The sequence below is a fragment of the Falco peregrinus genome, chromosome 4, assembly GCF_023634155.1.
Source record: "Falco peregrinus isolate bFalPer1 chromosome 4, bFalPer1.pri, whole genome shotgun sequence".
Classification (NCBI taxonomy): Eukaryota; Metazoa; Chordata; class Aves; order Falconiformes; family Falconidae; genus Falco; species Falco peregrinus.
In genome coordinates, this window is record NC_073724.1 from 95,876,721 (window position 1) to 95,896,646 (window position 19,926).

The window sequence follows — 19,926 nt, forward strand, 5'->3', positions numbered from 1 at the left end:
TATATCATATATTTGCTACTTATACAAACTATCTATGCTGTGCACAAAAGCAATGCATAATACACATTTATATCACATTTGTCCTGCATAGATATAAGGAGATGTAATGTTTGGTTAAAGAATTTAAAATATACAACAGAAGAAGAAATGCAAGAGCTAGCATATTAAGAAAATAGATACAACATGCCTAAAATTGGTAGTTTATTATTTACATAAACCGGTAGGAGTCTTCCTTGATCTACCTTCTAAAATATTCTTTCCTTTTTCCAAGCATTCAGAAGCCTCAGCCTTACTGCTTTCCTCCAACAACATGAACTCTCTTTACCCTGCCCATTCACATTAAACAGATGGGGCCCTATCAGTGACTAGTAGGAGCAACTCCCAGAGGGCATATAATCGTATCACTGCATATTTCCCCTATAGACAATGGCAGTCCCTGTAGGTCCTCTCTCCCAACGAATATGTTATATGCATAAATTTCAGTCCTAAATTGTTTTAACAATGGAAGTCATCTGACAGCCAACAGTTACTATGATGTCTGAACTATAAGAGCTTTTAGGAGACCACATTGTAACTGCTATTACTCTAGAGAGATAATAATATGAGATTTTAATATATTTTTATGACTGCTGATGAAAGAAAAAAACAGCTATGAAATCCTCAATGTACATTTTAAGATGCAAACCTAGGCTATTTCCATTTCAAGATCTGTGAGAAAAGCTCATTTGAAAGTGAGATCTGTATTCCTACTAAGAAAAAGAGTCTCTTCTGTGGTAAACGTAATGAGTCATAGTAAATACTAAATGTTTTCTTTTATGAATCACAGGATACTCCTGGACAGCAAAGTAATCTCTTCCTTACACAACTGGCTCATGACCCTGAAAGTAAATTCATTCTGGCAGACTCAGCCACCTCACGTTAAGCCCTTCTAACTTCCCTGAAATTCACAGAGCAGCTGGGTTTGCCCAGGTAGAATGAATCACAGCATCAGTGCATTCACCCATGAGCCCTCTGGTATAGGTTTTCATCTGTGTTTGCATAAAGCCTTATACAGAGTGACCTCAAGCCTGGCTGGGTCCATGAGCTACAACTGCAATGGAATTAACTAATGTTCTTAAATAGTTGAGTTTCAGCTTTGGAAATACTGAAATGCCAGACTGTTACATGAAGTGATGCCTCCACCTTTAGAATAATTACCATTAGATCTTTCAAAATAAAAGTGTAATGCCTTCACAGCTGAATCGACATGGACAAGAAAAGGCAAAAAGAAAATCTGATTTAAGATGTTACTGTAAAGACATGCAGACTGACCACTCCTTTTGTGGTTTTATTGGATAAGAACTTGCAAACATCAACCTGATGCACAGGATTTTTCTCAGAAGAGTCCTATATGCGCTGTCTCCCTGCCGCAGCAGGTTCTCGAGCACCGTGTGTGTTACCACGTTGCCACAGCCAGCTCCAGAGGGACAGGCTCCCCACGAGGGAGCACAGGCAGCACTCAGGCAGGATGGCAGGGCAATGCAGCACTGCCACGAAATGCAACCTAAGAAACTGGAAAGGGAGTGGAAAGGACAGAAACTGAAGAAGCAGCTTTAAAACAGGCATCTGCTGGAAACCAGAAATAAAACCGGGTTGTTTTTTTTTTTTCTCTCTGCATTTATATATGGACTAGAGTTCGACGAGGAAGAGCATGAGGAGAGTAACTCAGAGGACAGACTGGGTATACATTTCTCTTGATCAATTACAAACATATTCTGGATTTGATGTAAAAGTCTTGGGTTCTCCAGTAGCTTTTACCTCCAGAAATATATGTTACCAAAACGTCATATACTTAATGAAGCAGAAGATAACTGAGTACAGATTCCAGCTACTTTAATAAGATAAGACCTGTAAAAGAATAGTTGAAAAGGGTACACTATTACAGCAGTAAGAGTGTATAAAGATGCCTTAAAAGATAAGAAATAGCAGTGCTGCAAGAAAAACTTTAGGTTCAGTGTCACTGTACATTTTTTTCATAAATGTCTTGACTTCACCTACGACTGTTATGTAGTATGTCATTACGAGAGTTAATGACCCATTAGGATTTCCTGTTAAAAATGCCTTTACTCAAAAGTTTCACACTCAGCTTTGAAAAAAAATGTTGAGCTCCGAGGCAGTATAAATGGCGATAACCCAGGAGCTCAGCTGTGAGCAAAAGCGGGCAGAACAAGCATCACATCCTTCTTAACCTCAGAAGCAGCAAACTTTTTAAAAAGGAATATGAGGATATCCACAGAGATGAACAAAACGGGCATCGCTGTAGACAGAGAAGCAAGTGGCTGGATGTGGATGTAGGCGTGGAGTGGAAATGAGATAGGAAGATATGTAAGGAAGAAGAACCTTAAGGAAGGACAGGGGCAATGTAAGGAAAGCAAATAAGGGAAAAGAGATAATGTAGCACAAAAGAGAGAGAGAAGGGGGAAGAGAGTGAGGCAAATAGGAAAGGAAAAAAGACGTGCAGTTTGCCAAATTAAGAGAAGAAGCTGAACAAGAGAGCGCAGTGGGAGAAGAAAAGTGGACATGGACTTAAGTGGGAAAGGAGAAGGTGGACGGAACAAGTAAAATGGAACAAATAAAGGAGAAACAGAACACAGAAAGATGAAGCAAACATTCATTGAGGCACGTGTTTCATTTACATTGATTACCAGTTATACAGGAGACTGCTCCAGGTTTGGAAAGGTATTTTGAACATTTGTATTGGCAATTGTTGGGTACTCTGGATTCCACAGATAACTAACAGGGAGCAAGTGTGAACAGAGGGTTCAAAAAGCTTAACAGAAGAGAGGTAACAACAAATCTGCAAACTCCTCATTATTTGGAATACCTCACAAAAAAAACCCCAAAAAACCTACTAGACAAAATGCTGTCCACAGATTCAAAACCAGACAAACTGACCCTGCCTCCCTTGCTAAGGCTGAGCTCAGTCCTACAAACTGCCATTCAATTATGGTCAGGGTGGAGAACTTGCAGCTGGCCCTCCCCCAAATACAAGTCTCTACCAACAAGTTTCTTCAAGATCAGTAAATGTCATTATGAATTGTTGTACAAATTTTTATCAACTACTCTCCCAGGTCCAAGGGGGAATAGCAGCACAGGCTGGAAGGAACAACCAACTTAATTTGTGTTCAAACCTTGTAAGCCCTGATAGTAAATAATAACATTCAGAGTAAACTGTTGCAGATTCCCCCAGAAATACTACACGTCTTAGTAGAGGAGGCTTTAGATAATTAAAGTATATGTAGCTTGAGGGAAGACTGGGAAGTACCACTAAAAAAGGCTCTAAAACTGTATAGACTTAAAGCATAAAAACATTTCTGACCTTTAGCACCACTGATAACAAGTCCCAGCTCTGCACAGACCGACACGCAGACAACTTCATGGTCATGACCAGTTAGAACAGCGCGAGGAGCTGGATAATCACCTGTAAAAAAAAAAAACACATGGGAATTAAAACAAAAAGAGCAAAGAACAGAGGAACACCAAACGAGATCTGTTCCATCAACAAAAGAACTTTGCTGCAATTTTCCTGAAATCAGTAGCATCAAAGAGAAGTGCAGTGTGGTTAAATATCTCATACTTAGGTTTCTGAGCAAAATCAATTCAGATGTCACAGTTTCACAGGCAGAGCTTCCCAATTCATACTCATTCCCAACTCATACATTAACAAAAATGTTAATTCAAAACCAAAACTTCCTTGGTTTAGAAATTATGGACTGTGCGCTGCTTACAATACACAAATTATAACAATACATTACAGTTTCATTACCTAAAAATATTGAAAATGTGTATTTCAGATAAAGAACACGAAGTGTGGTGGTATTAAAAGCAGCTGTAATGTAAAGGTCTGCTATTGGACTTCTATGCCTCCAGACTTCTGCTAGGAACCTAAAGAGCAGCATGAATTGAGGGTGTTCCTGTATTAATGGTCATAATTTCTTTCATGAAACTGGTGGTCAGAAAGAAGAAAGGAGGGACAGGACTGTACTAGAAAGATGCTACTATTGCATAGACATTACTGGTTCAGAGACATACTGACTGCTTACAGATTAAAATTATAGCTAAAAGTGATTATGGGTATACATAATGTTAAATATATCACCATGGATAACTGTCCCATTTTTATCCCATTTAATTTATTGAAGAGTGGGATAGACTACTCCCTAAAAATTTATTTTTTTCTATTCAGAAGCGAAATGTATTTTATTTTGAGTTCAAACAACTGGGCATTTATGGAGTATTTATATGACAAATAGCAACATTTCTGTTGTTTCTAGCAATAACAGATGCTGACATTTTAACGGTGAATCGCCTATATGAAGTAAGGAATTGCTCAGTATTTGATATTGCTTTGCCAGGCAAAGAAAGATAACCAGTAACAAAAAATTAGCAACTTGCTAGATAACATAGATTTCAGCTGGTTATATTTACTTTGTACAAATGAAATATAGAAAGCTGGCAAATTCCAAAGAACTGGAGTTCTGCCAGTATAGTTCAAATACTTTAAAAGGATAAAAGAAATGAGCTAGGGAACTACAGATGAATTACTGTAACATTAATCCTATGCAAAATAACAAAATGGTTAATCCACAGTTCTGTCAACAAAGAATTGGAAGCAAAAATCTCATTAATGCCAGTCACCGTGCTGTACTGGAATAGCAATCTTGTCAAGCAAGCTTCTTTGTTTTTAACAGCATGAGAGGTATAGTTGATAAAGATGGCTGTGTTAAAATGGCCTCCATGTATTTTTTTCCAAGATATTTGTCTTAGTAATACAACATTTTGATTTAAACCTGTTTTACATGGGACTGAATGTGGACAACATGGATGGCATAGAAGCGGGTTCAATGATAGATCTTAAAAATTTTGGTCCATAGAAAGGTATTTACTACGAGCTACATATTCAGATACAGGAAATTAGGGTGTCCAATTAGGAGCTGGGAATTGATTCTTGACAGAATCCTAACCAATAATGGATAATACAAAATCTTTGCTGGTAAGATATGGTTGTGTATAAAACTGGTACAAAGATTCACAAGCAACCATATAATGAAGAGAGGAAGAAATTACTCTAACATTCTCTGCATTGCTTAGTTAAACAGAAAGGTAGCAAAATGTGTTTTATTTTATTTATTTTGAATACAGCCAGGTGGAAGGCTGACACTCCTGGACAAGCACAAGCTCTGTTCGCTGGAGAGGAGACTGTTCTGGAAGGCAGTGAGACAGAGAAGGATTTATGGACCCAGAAAGGAAAACTCCCTCAACACTAACTTTAAATGCAATACCCTAGAATAGCAAACTGGAGTCGAGAAATATCTTGCTACTGTAGATAAGAAAGATTAAAGTCTTGTACCCACATTCACAGAAATGAGCTTAAAGGAGGGTCATACAACTGATATAGAGAATAAGGCTTAAGTGTTTAAAGGGTTTTCTCTCTTTGCTGCACAGGCAGCAATGCAGTGACTTGACCACTGTAGCTGGGAGTCACAGGCATAAACGATGTCCAAGAGCACAAAAATTTATCTTGCAGCTAATGGCACAGCAAGGTCCAATGGGTGAATGGCTGCACACATTTCAACCCTGCAATAAAATGCAGTTTCCCAACTGGAAAAAGGGTTAAACACTAAAATTAAAACGGGAACTACCCAAGTAGCTACGCAATATTGGCATGGGCTTCTGAAAGATATGCGTTAGGAATAGAGGTTTTCACAGACTTTTGTGGGTCAATGAATTAAGTATTTCTTATTGCAGACACTCATATTATATAAACCTGTCAATAAATTAATGAAATGGCTATCTGGGTATGTGACTTGGTAGGATGTTCCAGACCTTTCTTACTTTAAAGGAGAGAAATATTCTGACTTGCAGCCTGAACTTACTTCTGTCTACCTCGTATTTCTTTGTTCTTGTGTCAGCACTGTCCCTTAGCTTCAGATCTTCTCCCCTTCTTGTGTTTTCCCCACTCATGTACTTACAGAATAAATCAGCCCTCTCAGTTGTTCTTCAGACCAAACTCTAAAAGACAGAGTTTTATTTTTATAAAAAATGCCTCTTTTTATTCATTGTAGCAACCCATTTCTGTGCCTGTCTAGCTCCAAGTTGTTTCTTAAAATTTGGGTAGCCAGAACTACATACAACAATAGTCCTTCAAAATTTAGTGTGAACCTACAGTACTTCTTGCGGAACCCTACATAAATTTGGTGTATTTCACTATCTTTCTGAACCAGCTGAGAACTGCCAACCATGGATTCACAGACTCTTTTTGGACCCAATAGTACAGGGTGGGTCAGTCTACCTGGTCCTGTCACTGCATTGTATAGACACTTCCCTACCTCTAACGAAAACAGCTACACCAATAAATCCTAGTTTCCCAATCTTTAATCTAGCCTGAAAGAAAAGAATCTTTCCGGTCTGGAAACTGAAGATGTGAACTGAAAATTGGGCTTTACTGCTAGGGAAGGATAGATGTTGGAAAAAACAGAGAAAGATGCTTTTTGGATATCATCAACCATCAGCTGTATTTGGAGATTTAGATTTTTATCATTGCTGTTGAGAATCCCACTTCCTTTTGAAGTTGGATTTTTGTTTGTTTGTTTGTTTGTTTGTTTGTTTCAGGTACATAACAGAAAAATGAAAAGAAAAAAAAAATCATCCAACTAAATACAGAATTTTCCACTTCCCTCCCCCCCCACACCATATGTCCTCCTGGAATAAAGAAGAATTATGCCTAAGGGTCATCTTGGCTTAAGCTCTGATCACAGAGGTGTATACAGCAGTGTCATCAGACTGCAAAGGTGAATGACTGAAATTAGATTTTTTTTGAGGGAAAAGAAATAACACAGTTTTCAAAAGGGTATTTTCCTTAGGGTTTCCTAGGAAAACATTATAATATCATGAAACTGTAAAATGTCAGAATATGAAAAATGAGCATATTTAATTGACTACTTGATTTATGAAGGAAAATGCTTATAAGAAGCAATTGCACTGAAACATAGATCTTTGAGTCCTGTTTTTCAGTAAATACAAATTAATAACAGCATATCATTATTAGTAACAGTCCAACAGTAATTGAAAATGGGATTTTCCCCCTTAGGGCTCTAAGAAAAAAATATTCAGTGATACTTTCTACAGGAAAAGTTGTGGCATGGGGAAGAGAACCTCAGTCATATTACATTTTATTTTTAAGGACAGAAGTTGTGAACGCCAGGAATCATTCAAAATCTAACAAAATATTCTGTCACTGTCACATCACCACTGATAGATGCAACAGAGGTCAAAGGCTGCAGCTCTGAGGGAATTGCAGGTGAAAATATCCTACCTAAGAACTGAGATACCATCACTGTAAACTCCCTGTAATTTCCCCAACGGAGCACCTTTGAACTGAATTACTACAGGGCAGAAGGGAAAAAAAAATAATAAGCTGCATTGTATTTCCAAGCAAGTAAGTTTTTCTACAAAGTCTGAAATTAAATACATCTTCCCTTCTCTCTGAAAAATATAATGCTTGATACTACTATAAGGTTATTCTAGAACAAACGGTGCTCTAGCATGGCAAGGAAACAAAAGAAGAAAAGAAATAGAACAGTGTTATTATTTCTTTCATATTGTCCTTTTCCAGGAATTATGTACAGATTGCTATGGGGACACACCTAAAAGCCTTCTGTATAAAAAAAAAAACATGAGACCACAAGGCAAATTTCAGCTATTTCATCTCTGACTTTGATGGCAGCAAGTACAAGACCATAGCTGAATTGTTTGCTGAAAATAATTTTGTTATTTACTTTAGTATTGGCATTTTTGAGGGTATACTCATCAGAAAAAAACTTAGAAAATACTACGGAAGTGAATACTTTCATGGAAGTGAAAATGTAATAGCATTCTTGAATTTTTACTGTCAGAAAAAAACATCCTGGAGTTTGACGAAAAGATAAGGCTACGATCAATAAATAGGAATATTTCAAAAGAAGAAATAGCCAATAACAATGTCCACAACATGAAGGAGCAATGGTTGTAAAAGAAAGACTGCTGACAGAAAAATATTCATATATTCAAAATATTCTCAGTTCTGGCAGAACTGCTTTATTTGCTGAGGAATGTGAGCAGCACTGTATATATCTACAAGCAATACACCCAGGTGAGCGGATTTCCAGGTACCTTACATCCATCCAGACCCTAAAAGGAAAAATACAGTAGAGGAGAGGTCAGTAAGGATTTGCTATGTCTCTTCCTATTTCTTCCACTAAATTGCTTTGGGAACTTTGGCAAGTTGCTGAACCACCCTGCACTGTACAGCTCCCATGGGGTGTGCAGCAAAGCATGGGTGCAGACATCTGTTGATAAAATGCTAGATATAACCCCATCCGTTCAGGTGTATTGCTGGCACATCTACCTTTGTGCAGCAGTCTTAGGAGAGAGGGGTCTTCAGCTACCAGAGTAGAGATGGTGCCAAGTAAAAATTACACACTAGTTTTCAAAGTGCTTCTACTCTGGCAGAACAGCGCTAAGATACTGTGTTTTAAAAATTGATACCCAGATTGTACAAACGTACAAGTACCATAATAACTCTAAACAGGCAAAGCAGATTGCGTGTGTGCCAATGCGCTTGCGCAGGACCTTCAGACAGCCGTCCAGTCCACTTGGTACAGAACATACTGGTGGCTATTTTTAAACCACTGCCCTTTCAAGGTTAAACTAGGGCATATTAAAATGTAGAGGGATATAAAAGAATAAGTAAATATTCTGAGTTCAGAATAACTACTGTTTCAAGAGACAAACTCACAAACCCTTCAATGTTCACCATTTAAAAATGTTTCAAAAATATGTTATGTAAAATGAACACATAAAGGAATACTTCATGACAGACTTTTAAAAAGTGCAGGTTAACTGGAGAAAGAGCGCTTGCCCTCCCTTTGAGGTACATACAGAATATACTCACTGGGATAGGACAAATTGTTAGCACCTCTGAGGATTACATTATAATGCTAAACAAACCCAGTTTAGGACTGATAGACACAGGTTTTTTCCAGTGGTCAGCACAGTTCCCGTTAGAAAAAACAGGGTTAACTCACACCTCTTGTGACCATCCTCTTGGAAGCTACAATAGGTAATGAGAAATGTCAAGTCCCGAGATCAATGAAATTTCAGGCTCTAGGGACAAAACAGGAATAGCATTGATCCTTTTAAAGAACACCAGTCAGAGGATGAATGTAATATATTGCACAGAAAGGCTCAAGAGGATAAGCGGCCAAGTCCAACATACTTACCTGACAAAAAATTCCATCAGCTTTTAGCACAAGCTGCCTACCCTTCCCTTCTTTCATGCAGGAGTCTGATTCCAATTAAAGTGTGCAAATTAATTTTTATCACTTCCAAATTAGTTTCTGAATTTGTGTCTGTTTCAGATGAAAGCATCTGTCCCTCACTTTTCTGCTGTTCTATCATCCACTTTGGTATCTGTTCAAAGACTCAGAGATAATTCTCAATTTCAAAGTCACTTGTTTGAAACAGACATTCAATAAAGCAATCATAAAATATAAAAATAAAACAACTATAACGATACATGTTGAACTCCAGGGCATATTATGTACTCTCTTTGCTCCTTTTTGTGATGACTAATACAGTTGCTATGTGAGAAGAAATTTGTATACAAATTAGAGTTCAGCTAAAACAAATCCCTATATACCATAAAGAGAAAAAAAATTGAAACACAAATTGTCAAACTCTATCACAATAACTTTTCTATTCAATCCTTAGAACTGCAAAGATTTACATTTTCCAGATCACTTCAAAGAATTAAAATAAGCAAACTAAGTCCTGTGATTGTGCCAGGTCTTCCTAAGAGAAAACAGATTCCTTTCACTGTTCTTTCAACCACAGCAGATTTATATAATGTGGTCATCAACTGCATAAGGTGCAGATCTGGATTACCTATTGCAGATGGACAATTTTGGCTTAGAAAGTAGGTATCTGACCCTGGTGAGATGACTAAGCCTCATTCAGGGAGTGTTCCTTCCAGAGGCAGTACTTAACTAAGCAAGGATCAAGAAATAAGGGGAGGCTCAAAATCTCATAAACATATATAAAAACCTGCTTTCAACTGCCTTTCTGCCTGAAGGAATTCATGCCACATCTCCCACTTTCCAGGAGCATCCCCAGGCACCAGCCTCTAGTCTAGGCTGGAAAAGCATATTTTCTGTCACTGCTATTGGAGCTCAGCAATTGTATAGCCATGAAACCAAGTTTGTTGGACCAGGGAATGTACAAGTAGGGAGATTTGCCCTACATACTGCTGTTGAAGGTATGTACTCTTGGTTCTTGATTTCTTGATCTCTATTTCTATCCAATCATCAAGTCGCATAAGATCCATAAACAAGAGCAGAGAAAATAATTTTGCTTTCCACCAAAGCTGGAGGTTCACAGGGGGCCCCTCCCACATTAATTTATAGCCTGATAGTCAGCATATGCTTGTGAATATGGGAAAGTGGGTTTGAATTCCCCCAGTCTCTGGAGGCTGAGAACTTAGTCTCCCACTTCCTGGACAAACACTCTAACCAGAAGGTTTTTCACAAGCTATTTTTGAAAGCTAATCCATGGAAAACATTGTATTTAAAATATGGTAAAACTTCAGTCTTCTCATACCAATTGTGAGAAGCGTTAAGAAATTTTGACAAGTGAAAAAAATTGGAAACTCCTTTTTGATGCTTATTGTAGAAAAAAAGTGATAACTTCATAGATGCATTGACTGGAAAAAATATTTTAAAATCATAAAAATGAAGATCATGCTTTCACAGGCACGTTTTCAACTACTGAGTTGGAGCAGTCACTTGCAAGAGTCTTATCCAAGACACAATTTTTCACCACTCTCTTTAAACCAGAGCTGGTTCTGTATTTCCCACAGACAGAGCTGAGGTCACCCTCTGAGCACCTGTTTGCACTGGTATTTTCAGCAGAGGGCTCTACACCAGTCTGACAGGTTAGGTTATTGACATACATGTTGTTTAGTAAAAATTTCATCTAACTCATGGATTCTGAAATATGGAATTTTAGCAGAATCAGTAAAGGGTTTGTTCTGACAGGTTTTGCCCCAGATTATTTCACAATAAATAATTCTGCTTGCTATGTTTTCTAATGAAATGCTAGCTACATTTTTCTGTACAAATGTTACATTATATAAACTATTTAGGACTTGCTCCCCCTGCCCTGCAATTTCCGCCCCCCCCCCCCCCCCCAACATTTTCTGAAACAACTGAAGTTCCTTTTGGTAATTGGATGCATTGAAGCTGAAATTGATAATTAACTGTCTTTCAGCTTAAAAGATCATTATAAAGTCAAGCATCTAACCCAGATAATTACTATAGCTGACATTTTTCTTTAATTTCTTCACCTTCTTACAGTCTGTGGTATAAAATACCTTATCTGTGTCTCCAGATGACAGCTTTTAAAAAACTAAGCCCCCTTTTCCCCCCTGAAAATATCATCTACATCTTTCTAAAAATTCATTCTAAAGATGTTAACTAATTGGATTTGACCTACAGCGAACATCTCACTTTCATTTTTCCCGCAAGGTAAATCCTAATCTTCTACCAGTAAGTATAAAAGAAGAGTAGATTAGGAAATATTTATTTACTACTTCAGCAGCTTTAACTATGTAAAACTTCAAACATATTTCCATAAGGATTGTTGAGAATGCTTCACTCCTGAAAATGAGTATAGAGGGAATCTACCATACAACAACTGTCATCTGTTCATGGTAGGGAACAGACTCCAGTAGTAATTACTTCAGCAGAAAGATTTAGTAACTGTGGAAGTTTTAAAAGGCAGAAGATCCGTCGGGCATATAATCACTCGTGATCTATCTACTGATGAACGTTCATGAAAAGTCAAAGTAGCTGTTAATAAGGATATGCTTACAACACATAAGGTTCTGGTTATAGTACAGTACTAGTACATAATTAGCACACCCATGATAACTTTAATGCCATGAGTAGTGATAGCAATAATAGTGATGACATCACACTTCCTCAACATGAGTCTACAACATGCCTACAACATGAGTAGTAAGAAACCTGATCAATACTTTTCAAAGCTACCACAGTGGACTTGGGTATTTAATCTTCTTGAGATCTGCTACCTGTGCCTGTGAGATTACATTTGCCTGGACCTGACTATCATCTGCAGTGCAGTCTCCCATTAATCTAACTATAAGGCCTTTTCTTCAGCAAAACAGCGCCTTATCCACATAGACATAGAGACAAAGAACAAATAATACAATTTGGGTTTGTTTTCATTTATTTCTGTCAGCCAACTGATATCCTTTCTTTTCATAAAATTAAGGCTCTCCATGGCAGACACTTCCAAAGTTACACAGCTAAGATACTAAACGTGAGATTCCAAGAAGTTACACTTTCTTGCATTCAGACATGTTCATGATGACAAAAAGGTATCAGAACTAAAACAAATCTATCAGCAAAAGAATTGGAGCAGTTTGTAGGGAGATGCTAATGGCAAGGCTGTCCAAGCCCCATAAAATCAAAGGAAGTAAAGAAAAAGTCTTACATTTTTTCTTTAATGAAAGGAGCAAGAGAAAGCTCTTATTTTTTTTCTGACTCTTGGCATAGAAGTTACTAATACTTGATATGAATCACACAGTCACTCAAAGAAGCAAAACACCATCAAGCTAACAGACTGCCTTGACATGAAATTCTTTTTCAGACTGAATTTTTCCCTATGTGAGAATTAAGTGCTAAAAAAGCTCTGGAATATACATAAAAATTAGAGGAATTTGTTATGGGAACACAATTTTAGTTCCCCCCCCCTCCAGTTTCCCTGTGTTATAGAAGCAAAAGAAAGTCAGATGAGAAAGTGAGGCTTTTGTTTGTCTCCCCTTTGCTCTGCTTACAGACAAAGGAAGAAAATTAGAACACAAATAAAAAATCTGCTCCTGCAAAATTAACAAAATATTTACTTTGTAGCAAATAAAACACTTTTCTACCAGACATTCAGTTGAGGAAATACTTTCACTTAGATGTCTGTAACTGATGGATCTACAACTGCCTCCAGTCAGTACTTATACCAGAGACCAAAGCTGATAGCGATGGATTTTTCCATGTTTATCCAAAGAGGCGATAACCATAACCCAGTGCGGAAAGTAATCATCAGAATTCAGAAACTGCTTTAAATGAAATGGATTTAGTGTTGTACAAAACAGCTCTAGTATATGGAAAAAAATTGCTCTTGTCTTTAGCTGTGGTCACATTTCTGGCTTGGGTGAAGGGATCCCTTCATCCCTTGGGTGAAGGGAATTAGTAGTGCATTTTAAGTGCCCTCTTATATAAGTAATCATCATCATAATCATTATTATTATTATTGTGTCCTGTTCACTCTGCAAAACACTGATAGTTAGTCCCCTGCAAATGAAGTGCAAACTCTTCCTGACATTTTATCTTTTCCTATTTTTATTCAGTCACATTGCTTCTCCAAAGGTTCACTTGCTATAGAAAGACCTTTCTCAAAGAAACTCATTTGATTCCATGGCATGTGAGACATTCCTTTTTTGAAATGGCAAGCAGCTGATATAGCATGCTGTAGCACAAAAGGAGTAAGTTAAAATGCCAAAAATTATTTCTTGGGAAAGTCAAAATATAGTGATATACATCCTGTCACTTAAAGGCCATAACCATCTTGTTCTAGTTTATAATGACATGATGCTATAAGTGATAAAGGCAATTACAAATTTAAGAATTACTCCCATATTATTATCTATTATCACACACAGACTGTTTAAACATTTGGCTAGTACTCAATGAATTGCTTAGCATGTGGTGCTCTTCTTGTCAACCTGCAAGTGAAATAATCAATATATTTGGCAATACCTTCTGAAGCTAGCAGAAGGAATGCTAGAAAGGAATAGGCGTGACAGAGGACCTCTTAGGAAGGTGTTTTTTACAGGATACTTACTGCTGTTTGGATTGTCACCTATAATATGATGTCGGCCACTCCAGTACCAAAGCAGCAATGTAGCATCACGAGACCCAGACACGATGTAGCAATCACCACCAATATAGGACTCTGATCTGGCAAGGCAAGTCACGACATCCCAGTGGCCAAAAACAATCTGAGTTAATTTTCCTGGTGGGAGTGTAAAGTGATACAAATTCAGGTTTTTAAAGTACTTGCTGCATTTAGAAATCATTAACTAAATCATGAACAAATATTCAGTTCAAATGTAATTTTTGCCTCATGGCCCTTAATTAGAGTTCACTACATGCTACAAAAAGTTAAAAAATTACAAAGATAAAACTTTTTTTTCTTTGCTTTTTATGTTCTTATTGAGGGCTGTGATCTGTGTCAATCCATATCCTAACCCTTATCTCTGAAAATCAAGTCAGTGCTGCAGTCGCTGAATATTAAGTGGAGTTACTGATCCATCAGTACTTAAGCAATGGTGTTAGAACACTATCTGTGAATTTATTTCATGAATTATATGCATAAGACAGCACATGAACTTTTCCATAATGGTGCTACATTATTATATTAAAATGTATATTTGTTCTACATTAATGTCAAACTAAGGTTTACTGTGATCGTCAGCTCCTTCTTTCTATTATTGCAATCAGTTTTTAGTAATATACTGAATGACATTAGGCTAAGCAATCAGACAAAGAAACAGAATATTGGTTCCTGGTAGCAGGCTACGCAACCTGCTTCCTTATTACATGAAATAAATAGAGAGAAACAATATAGTCATGAAAATATTGTAACAAAAAGTTTGGTTGATCCTTTTAATATAACTATGGCTTTCAAAAACTGTATACCTTTCTGTTTCCTTTTACACTCTTTATCTTCCATTTTAAAAAAAAGCATCTTAAAGCTATCATGCTCAAACAATCATGCAGAATTTTATAAACTGCCCTTTATCATTTATTGAGGGGTAAGCACAGATATTAGATATGGTAGTATTAAGACAAGGGCTCACTTTGTGACCCAAGAAGGAACAGGTAGTAATATTTAGTGTCACCTGTTTCTGTAGAATAAACTCGAAAACTCTTGTCCCAGAAACCACAAATAAGAATGTAGCGATTATCTGCTGTGACCACGAAGCAATGTGCATTGATCTGGATGCTCTGATCCACAAGGTCTGTGATCTGCCGTTTGTTCACACCAGAGTTATTGGCTGTAACAAAATGCAAAACACATTTTACAAGAAAGCCATTCCAACACCTTCCTGTCATCCACTTACAGGAGAAAATGAATACATTTAACTTTCAATGAACTGTGAATTTGTTGTTGAGTAAGCATTTTGAATATGAACATTTAGAGCTGTCTATATGGGTGTCAGAAATACAAAATTATTGTGAGATTTCTGGTTTCCCTTTGAATAAGACAAAAGATTTTACAGGAGATGACAATTTCTTCTACACTGCCTGATGCACTGCATAATATGTGGTAATATTTTAAGTGTTCTGCTGAAGTACTCGCCAAACCCAAACTGAACTAGGGGAAAGTGATGGAAGTCCATTGAAAATACCAAGTCAATGCTAACAATACTGCAGAAACTCAGCTCCTGCTGGTTGGTATCTCTCCTACAGAAAACTTCCCAGCTTGTATCGTGTGACCTTGGCATCCCCCATACCTGCAGATGCTTAACTGGATCAAAGACATCAGGATACAGCTAGTGAAGCTCCTCACGTCTAATGTGCTTTTTCAACACTGTCTTATCACCTGCTCCTCAAGCAGGCAGCCAGGCCACAGTCAGCAATGTTAAAAGAGGTGATGTCACCTGGAAATTTCCCCAGACAGAGGGAAAAGGAATGGTTCATGCAGAATCCCACCACCCTGACTATAAAATGGAGCTGTTAGGAAGGACTAGGAGTAACCAGCCAACATGCTCGGTACTTCCTGCAACACAACAGGCTTTGGCAATGCAACAAAGCCGTGTCCCTCTCACCTAACATTAACTTTCTAGAAGTTCAGTATATAATATAAGTTAATTACCTATACTCCCTCTATACTTGCTGGAGAGAGAGAAATCGCTTCACATGGCAAGTCGTCTCACCCTGTAATAGCTGTCCAAGTGCTAGACAACTCCAGAAGATGGTTTCTCTTTCTACAGTAGCTACAGAGGGAACCTTGACAACCAACTCCAGTTAATTGAAGTTAGGTAAGATAAAACTCACTCTGACAGACATGTTTCTCCTAACGTAGAAACACGACAATGCAGGTAATATTCTGACATTTCTTTTGTCCCTATTTTTGGTTATTCTAATTAAATTGCTCACAACTGCATGAAATAAAAGACTCAACACAAAAACCCCAACCTATTTTACATTTGCTTGTAAAAGTTAATACCATGTTTATATACATTCCAAGAACACATATTTAAATTAACAGATCCTTTATATCCATCCACTGAAAGATAATGAATAACAGATTACTCAGATTTCCAGAACAGGTGGGCACAATAGTTGTGCCCTAGCTTTTGAGAGGAAAATCTGAAGAGAAAACCTTTGTCATTATATGAGCAAATGAAGCATACAGAATGAGAAAGCTAAGTCTGCTGAGGTACTTGTATATAAATCTTTCAGCCACAAATATTGACACAGACGAAAAAGGAACTTTTCATCTGGAGATGTTTAAAAATGCATTTTTTTCTCACCAATGCTGCAAAATTGTCTTTAAGAACCTTCCCTATACCCAATTTCTATCTCAAAAATATGCCTACTGGAAAAAAAAAAACCAAAACCACAACCACAAAGCAAATAGTTGCAAGAGAAATAATGACTTAGGAGTACAAGACCTGCAATCTAACAGTTTTAGCAGATGCTATTTCTCAAAATATTTCACCTTCTCAAATATTTTTGGATTTTAAAAATACAATCATGCATGCATCAATTTAGGATCCAGTCTTTTCTTTATTAATTTAGTAATGGCAACTAAAACAATCCAAATCATAAATTGAATGAAAATAAACGGATCTGCATCTGCACTGATGTACACAGAGCTGGCTGTAAGAAATGAAAGTATGTGAACTCTACCAGACCCTCACATCTTATTTTACTAATATGACCTGATAAGAGAACAGAATTATAGATATGGGCTGACAATGTAACTCACTTAATTGGTTGTTTCTTAAATACCAATTGTTTGTGATGTTAATAACAAATAGCACTCATGTAATTCATGCAGCATCAATAGCTAATGCATTTAGTTCTTCAGGACTGACAAGAATAAATATTTTCCTATCTGCCATGTTAAATGAAGCATAATATACAAATATAGCTTAATCAATAATTCTTGAAAATGCCATGTTCAAATATATTGCTACATTTTCATCTTGACATACCAATCAATGGATCCATTTCAATTGGAAGGTGATGGGCTTGATCCAAAGAATATCCTGGGGCTCCCCGAAGGCCTACGCATGAAAAGAAGAATAAAGCACATAGGAAACTTGTTGTCTAAATTTTTTATATGATTTATCTATGTTTAAAACTGCATTATTGGATTATTTTATATATAAAAAGTAACTTTTTACTATTACTTGTTCTATGAATATTTTAAGATACCTTCCTCTGTGCTACACAAATATGCATTTCTTAATTCTTCATGTAATTATAAACGTATGAGCACAAATTTCATCACAAGTTCTACAATCACATTCATTAAATAACTTTAAAATAGAGTAACAAGAGAATTTTTATTTTTACATTGAGCACTGTATGAGATCTTACAATAGCACAGAAACTAAGAACAATTGGATTAAACATTGTTATGAGTTCCTCACATATGGAAAACCGTAAGTGACAGAAACTTGGACTTTTAATGGATTTATCTAGATATTTTAGCTGGGAAATTGTGGGCTACAGTAAATTTGCTACAATTGCTCCTATTAGTTCTATCCTGAGCAGCCCTTTTGCTGTTCAAATGTGCATCAGGGGCTGCGTATTTAGTGTTATCTGCTCTCATGCCCAGACAGCACTGTTTTGGCTCTTCTGAGTACCTTTCCTAGCATATAAATCACAATGGTCACCAATGAAAACACAATTTTTATCAGGAGCTGCCAAGTTGCACAAGAATATCATCCATAAGAGGAGATACAACATTCTGGAGAACACAATTTTCTAATACTGCAACAGACAACCAGAGGAGGTAAAAGAAAACTTTCTCTACAGCTGGCTCTGCCATCTTCTGAAAAACATCACTCTGAGAACATCTCATTCCCTCCTTTCTTTCTCTTCTTTCAAAACCAAACCAGTTTGGGACAAATCTTTACTGGTATTAACTCAGATTAATTTGCTTCTGTTGCAAGGCAACTATGTAAATGCCCTCTACTGTGTACAAACTCTAAAGTTCTACATACATCCCACAGCAGTAAAAGTGGTCCATGTACACATTTGTGTAGACGAAACTATCCTTTATACTAGAGTTGTGATTTATTAAAATAATATTACGGTAATAGTAGGAAATTAATACCCTGTCCTGGATTAGCCCCTTGCAAAAAAAAAAGACATTGCCAAGCAGGATTTAAAAGTTAAGAAAATCATCAAATGAGTTTTGATTCTCCAGTCTTGTTTTCCTGTCTCTTTCTGCTATAATATATGCAGAAAGCATTCCTCTCTCAAATTTACACCAGAGGTTTTCAAATGGGGTGAAATTTAGTTCACGGTTGGTTCATTACATGAATTCTTCATGTTTGCAACATGACTTATGTTTTACAAAAGTTTATCTGAAAAACTAAGATCTAAGTCACATGGATTGTAAAGGCCACCATGACCTCTACCAAACTAGATGACTTCAAATAACAGTTGTTAAGGAAAACCTTGAAAACCAGGATATGGCAATAATAGTGACCTTGACTCCTTCACATTAAAGTATGGGTAGGAGCTTTGGCTTCCCCTCACTTGACAGTCTGGATGAGAAAGGGGTACTTGAGTACTAAATAAGCCTCCTCAAATGGACGAGACATCAATGATGATGGGTACAGAGTACTTGGGCAGCATCCCTGAAAATACAGGGGAACTGATTAGGAATTAGTCAGCCAATGGTAGTCAAAAGAGTATCAAAATATCAGGGGATAATTTCTGTACCTCTGAATCACTTCTGACATTGGGCTATTTGATTGAGGATGCTGTCATAAAATATTTTTTTAAAAAAATGTTTTATTTGCATTTTTTCCCCTCTAAGTTTTTCCCTTTTATTTTAAAGAAATAGGCAAAACATTTTTACATCTAAAGCAGCTTCTCCTGATGGAGTATCATAAATGTACGGATTTGTGAAAAGCAATCAGATATCCTGTTCTATTCCTGTCCTATTCTCTAAACCACCACACAAAGTTTTTCTGTGAACAGAGAACAGCTACCTTCTGAATACATGCAAAATTTAATATCCCTGCTAACATTACTAAAACTTTCAGAATGAAATTAATATTAAACATTATATCACTACTCAGATTTCAGTGATATTAACTTTACTTGCTCTGATCGTTCCTCTAAATGCATGCCTATAAGTGAACTCCCATTCATTCTTCTAAGTCTTGCTTCTAACAGCAGTCTTTGGCCAGCCTTGTGCATAGGGGGCAGGATCTATTTCACCTGACTTGAATTATTCACTGAGATGCTTACATTTAAGCCAGTGAATTTCCTAGGTAATCTACAATCCCTTTACGTCTACTGAAGGTAGATATCTATACCTAAATATCACAAATCCCTCTCCAGGAGGACCTACTTCTGTCCGAGGCTGTCTCCTGTGCAAAAAGAGTGGAGGACTTTTCTTTTTTTTTGCCTAGTTCCTACGAAGTTCCTCAGCCAGCTACAGAGTCCCACTCTCAAATACAAGGTAGCTTCTTGCTTTTCCCAGGTGGTACAAAACCTTCAAGAGTTTCCAGATACTGAA

The 19,926-nt window shown here is 37.0% G+C and overlaps 1 protein-coding gene across 3 annotated transcripts in view; it reads right to left on the reverse strand.

Annotated features, from left to right (window-relative positions):
- Nucleotides 1–19,926, reverse strand: part of NBEA (neurobeachin) — a 509,659-nt gene that overhangs the window by 4,943 nt on the left and 484,790 nt on the right. For all 3 annotated transcript variants that reach the window (XM_027792046.2, XM_055802616.1, XM_005241160.4), the window contains 4 exons: nucleotides 17,378–17,449; nucleotides 15,053–15,208; nucleotides 13,993–14,163; nucleotides 3,359–3,460 (listed from right to left, as the gene is read on the reverse strand). In XM_027792046.2, the coding sequence (XP_027647847.2) occupies nucleotides 3,359–3,460; nucleotides 13,993–14,163; nucleotides 15,053–15,208; nucleotides 17,378–17,449 (501 nt within the window). The remainder of the gene's footprint in view (nucleotides 1–3,358; nucleotides 3,461–13,992; nucleotides 14,164–15,052; nucleotides 15,209–17,377; nucleotides 17,450–19,926) is intronic.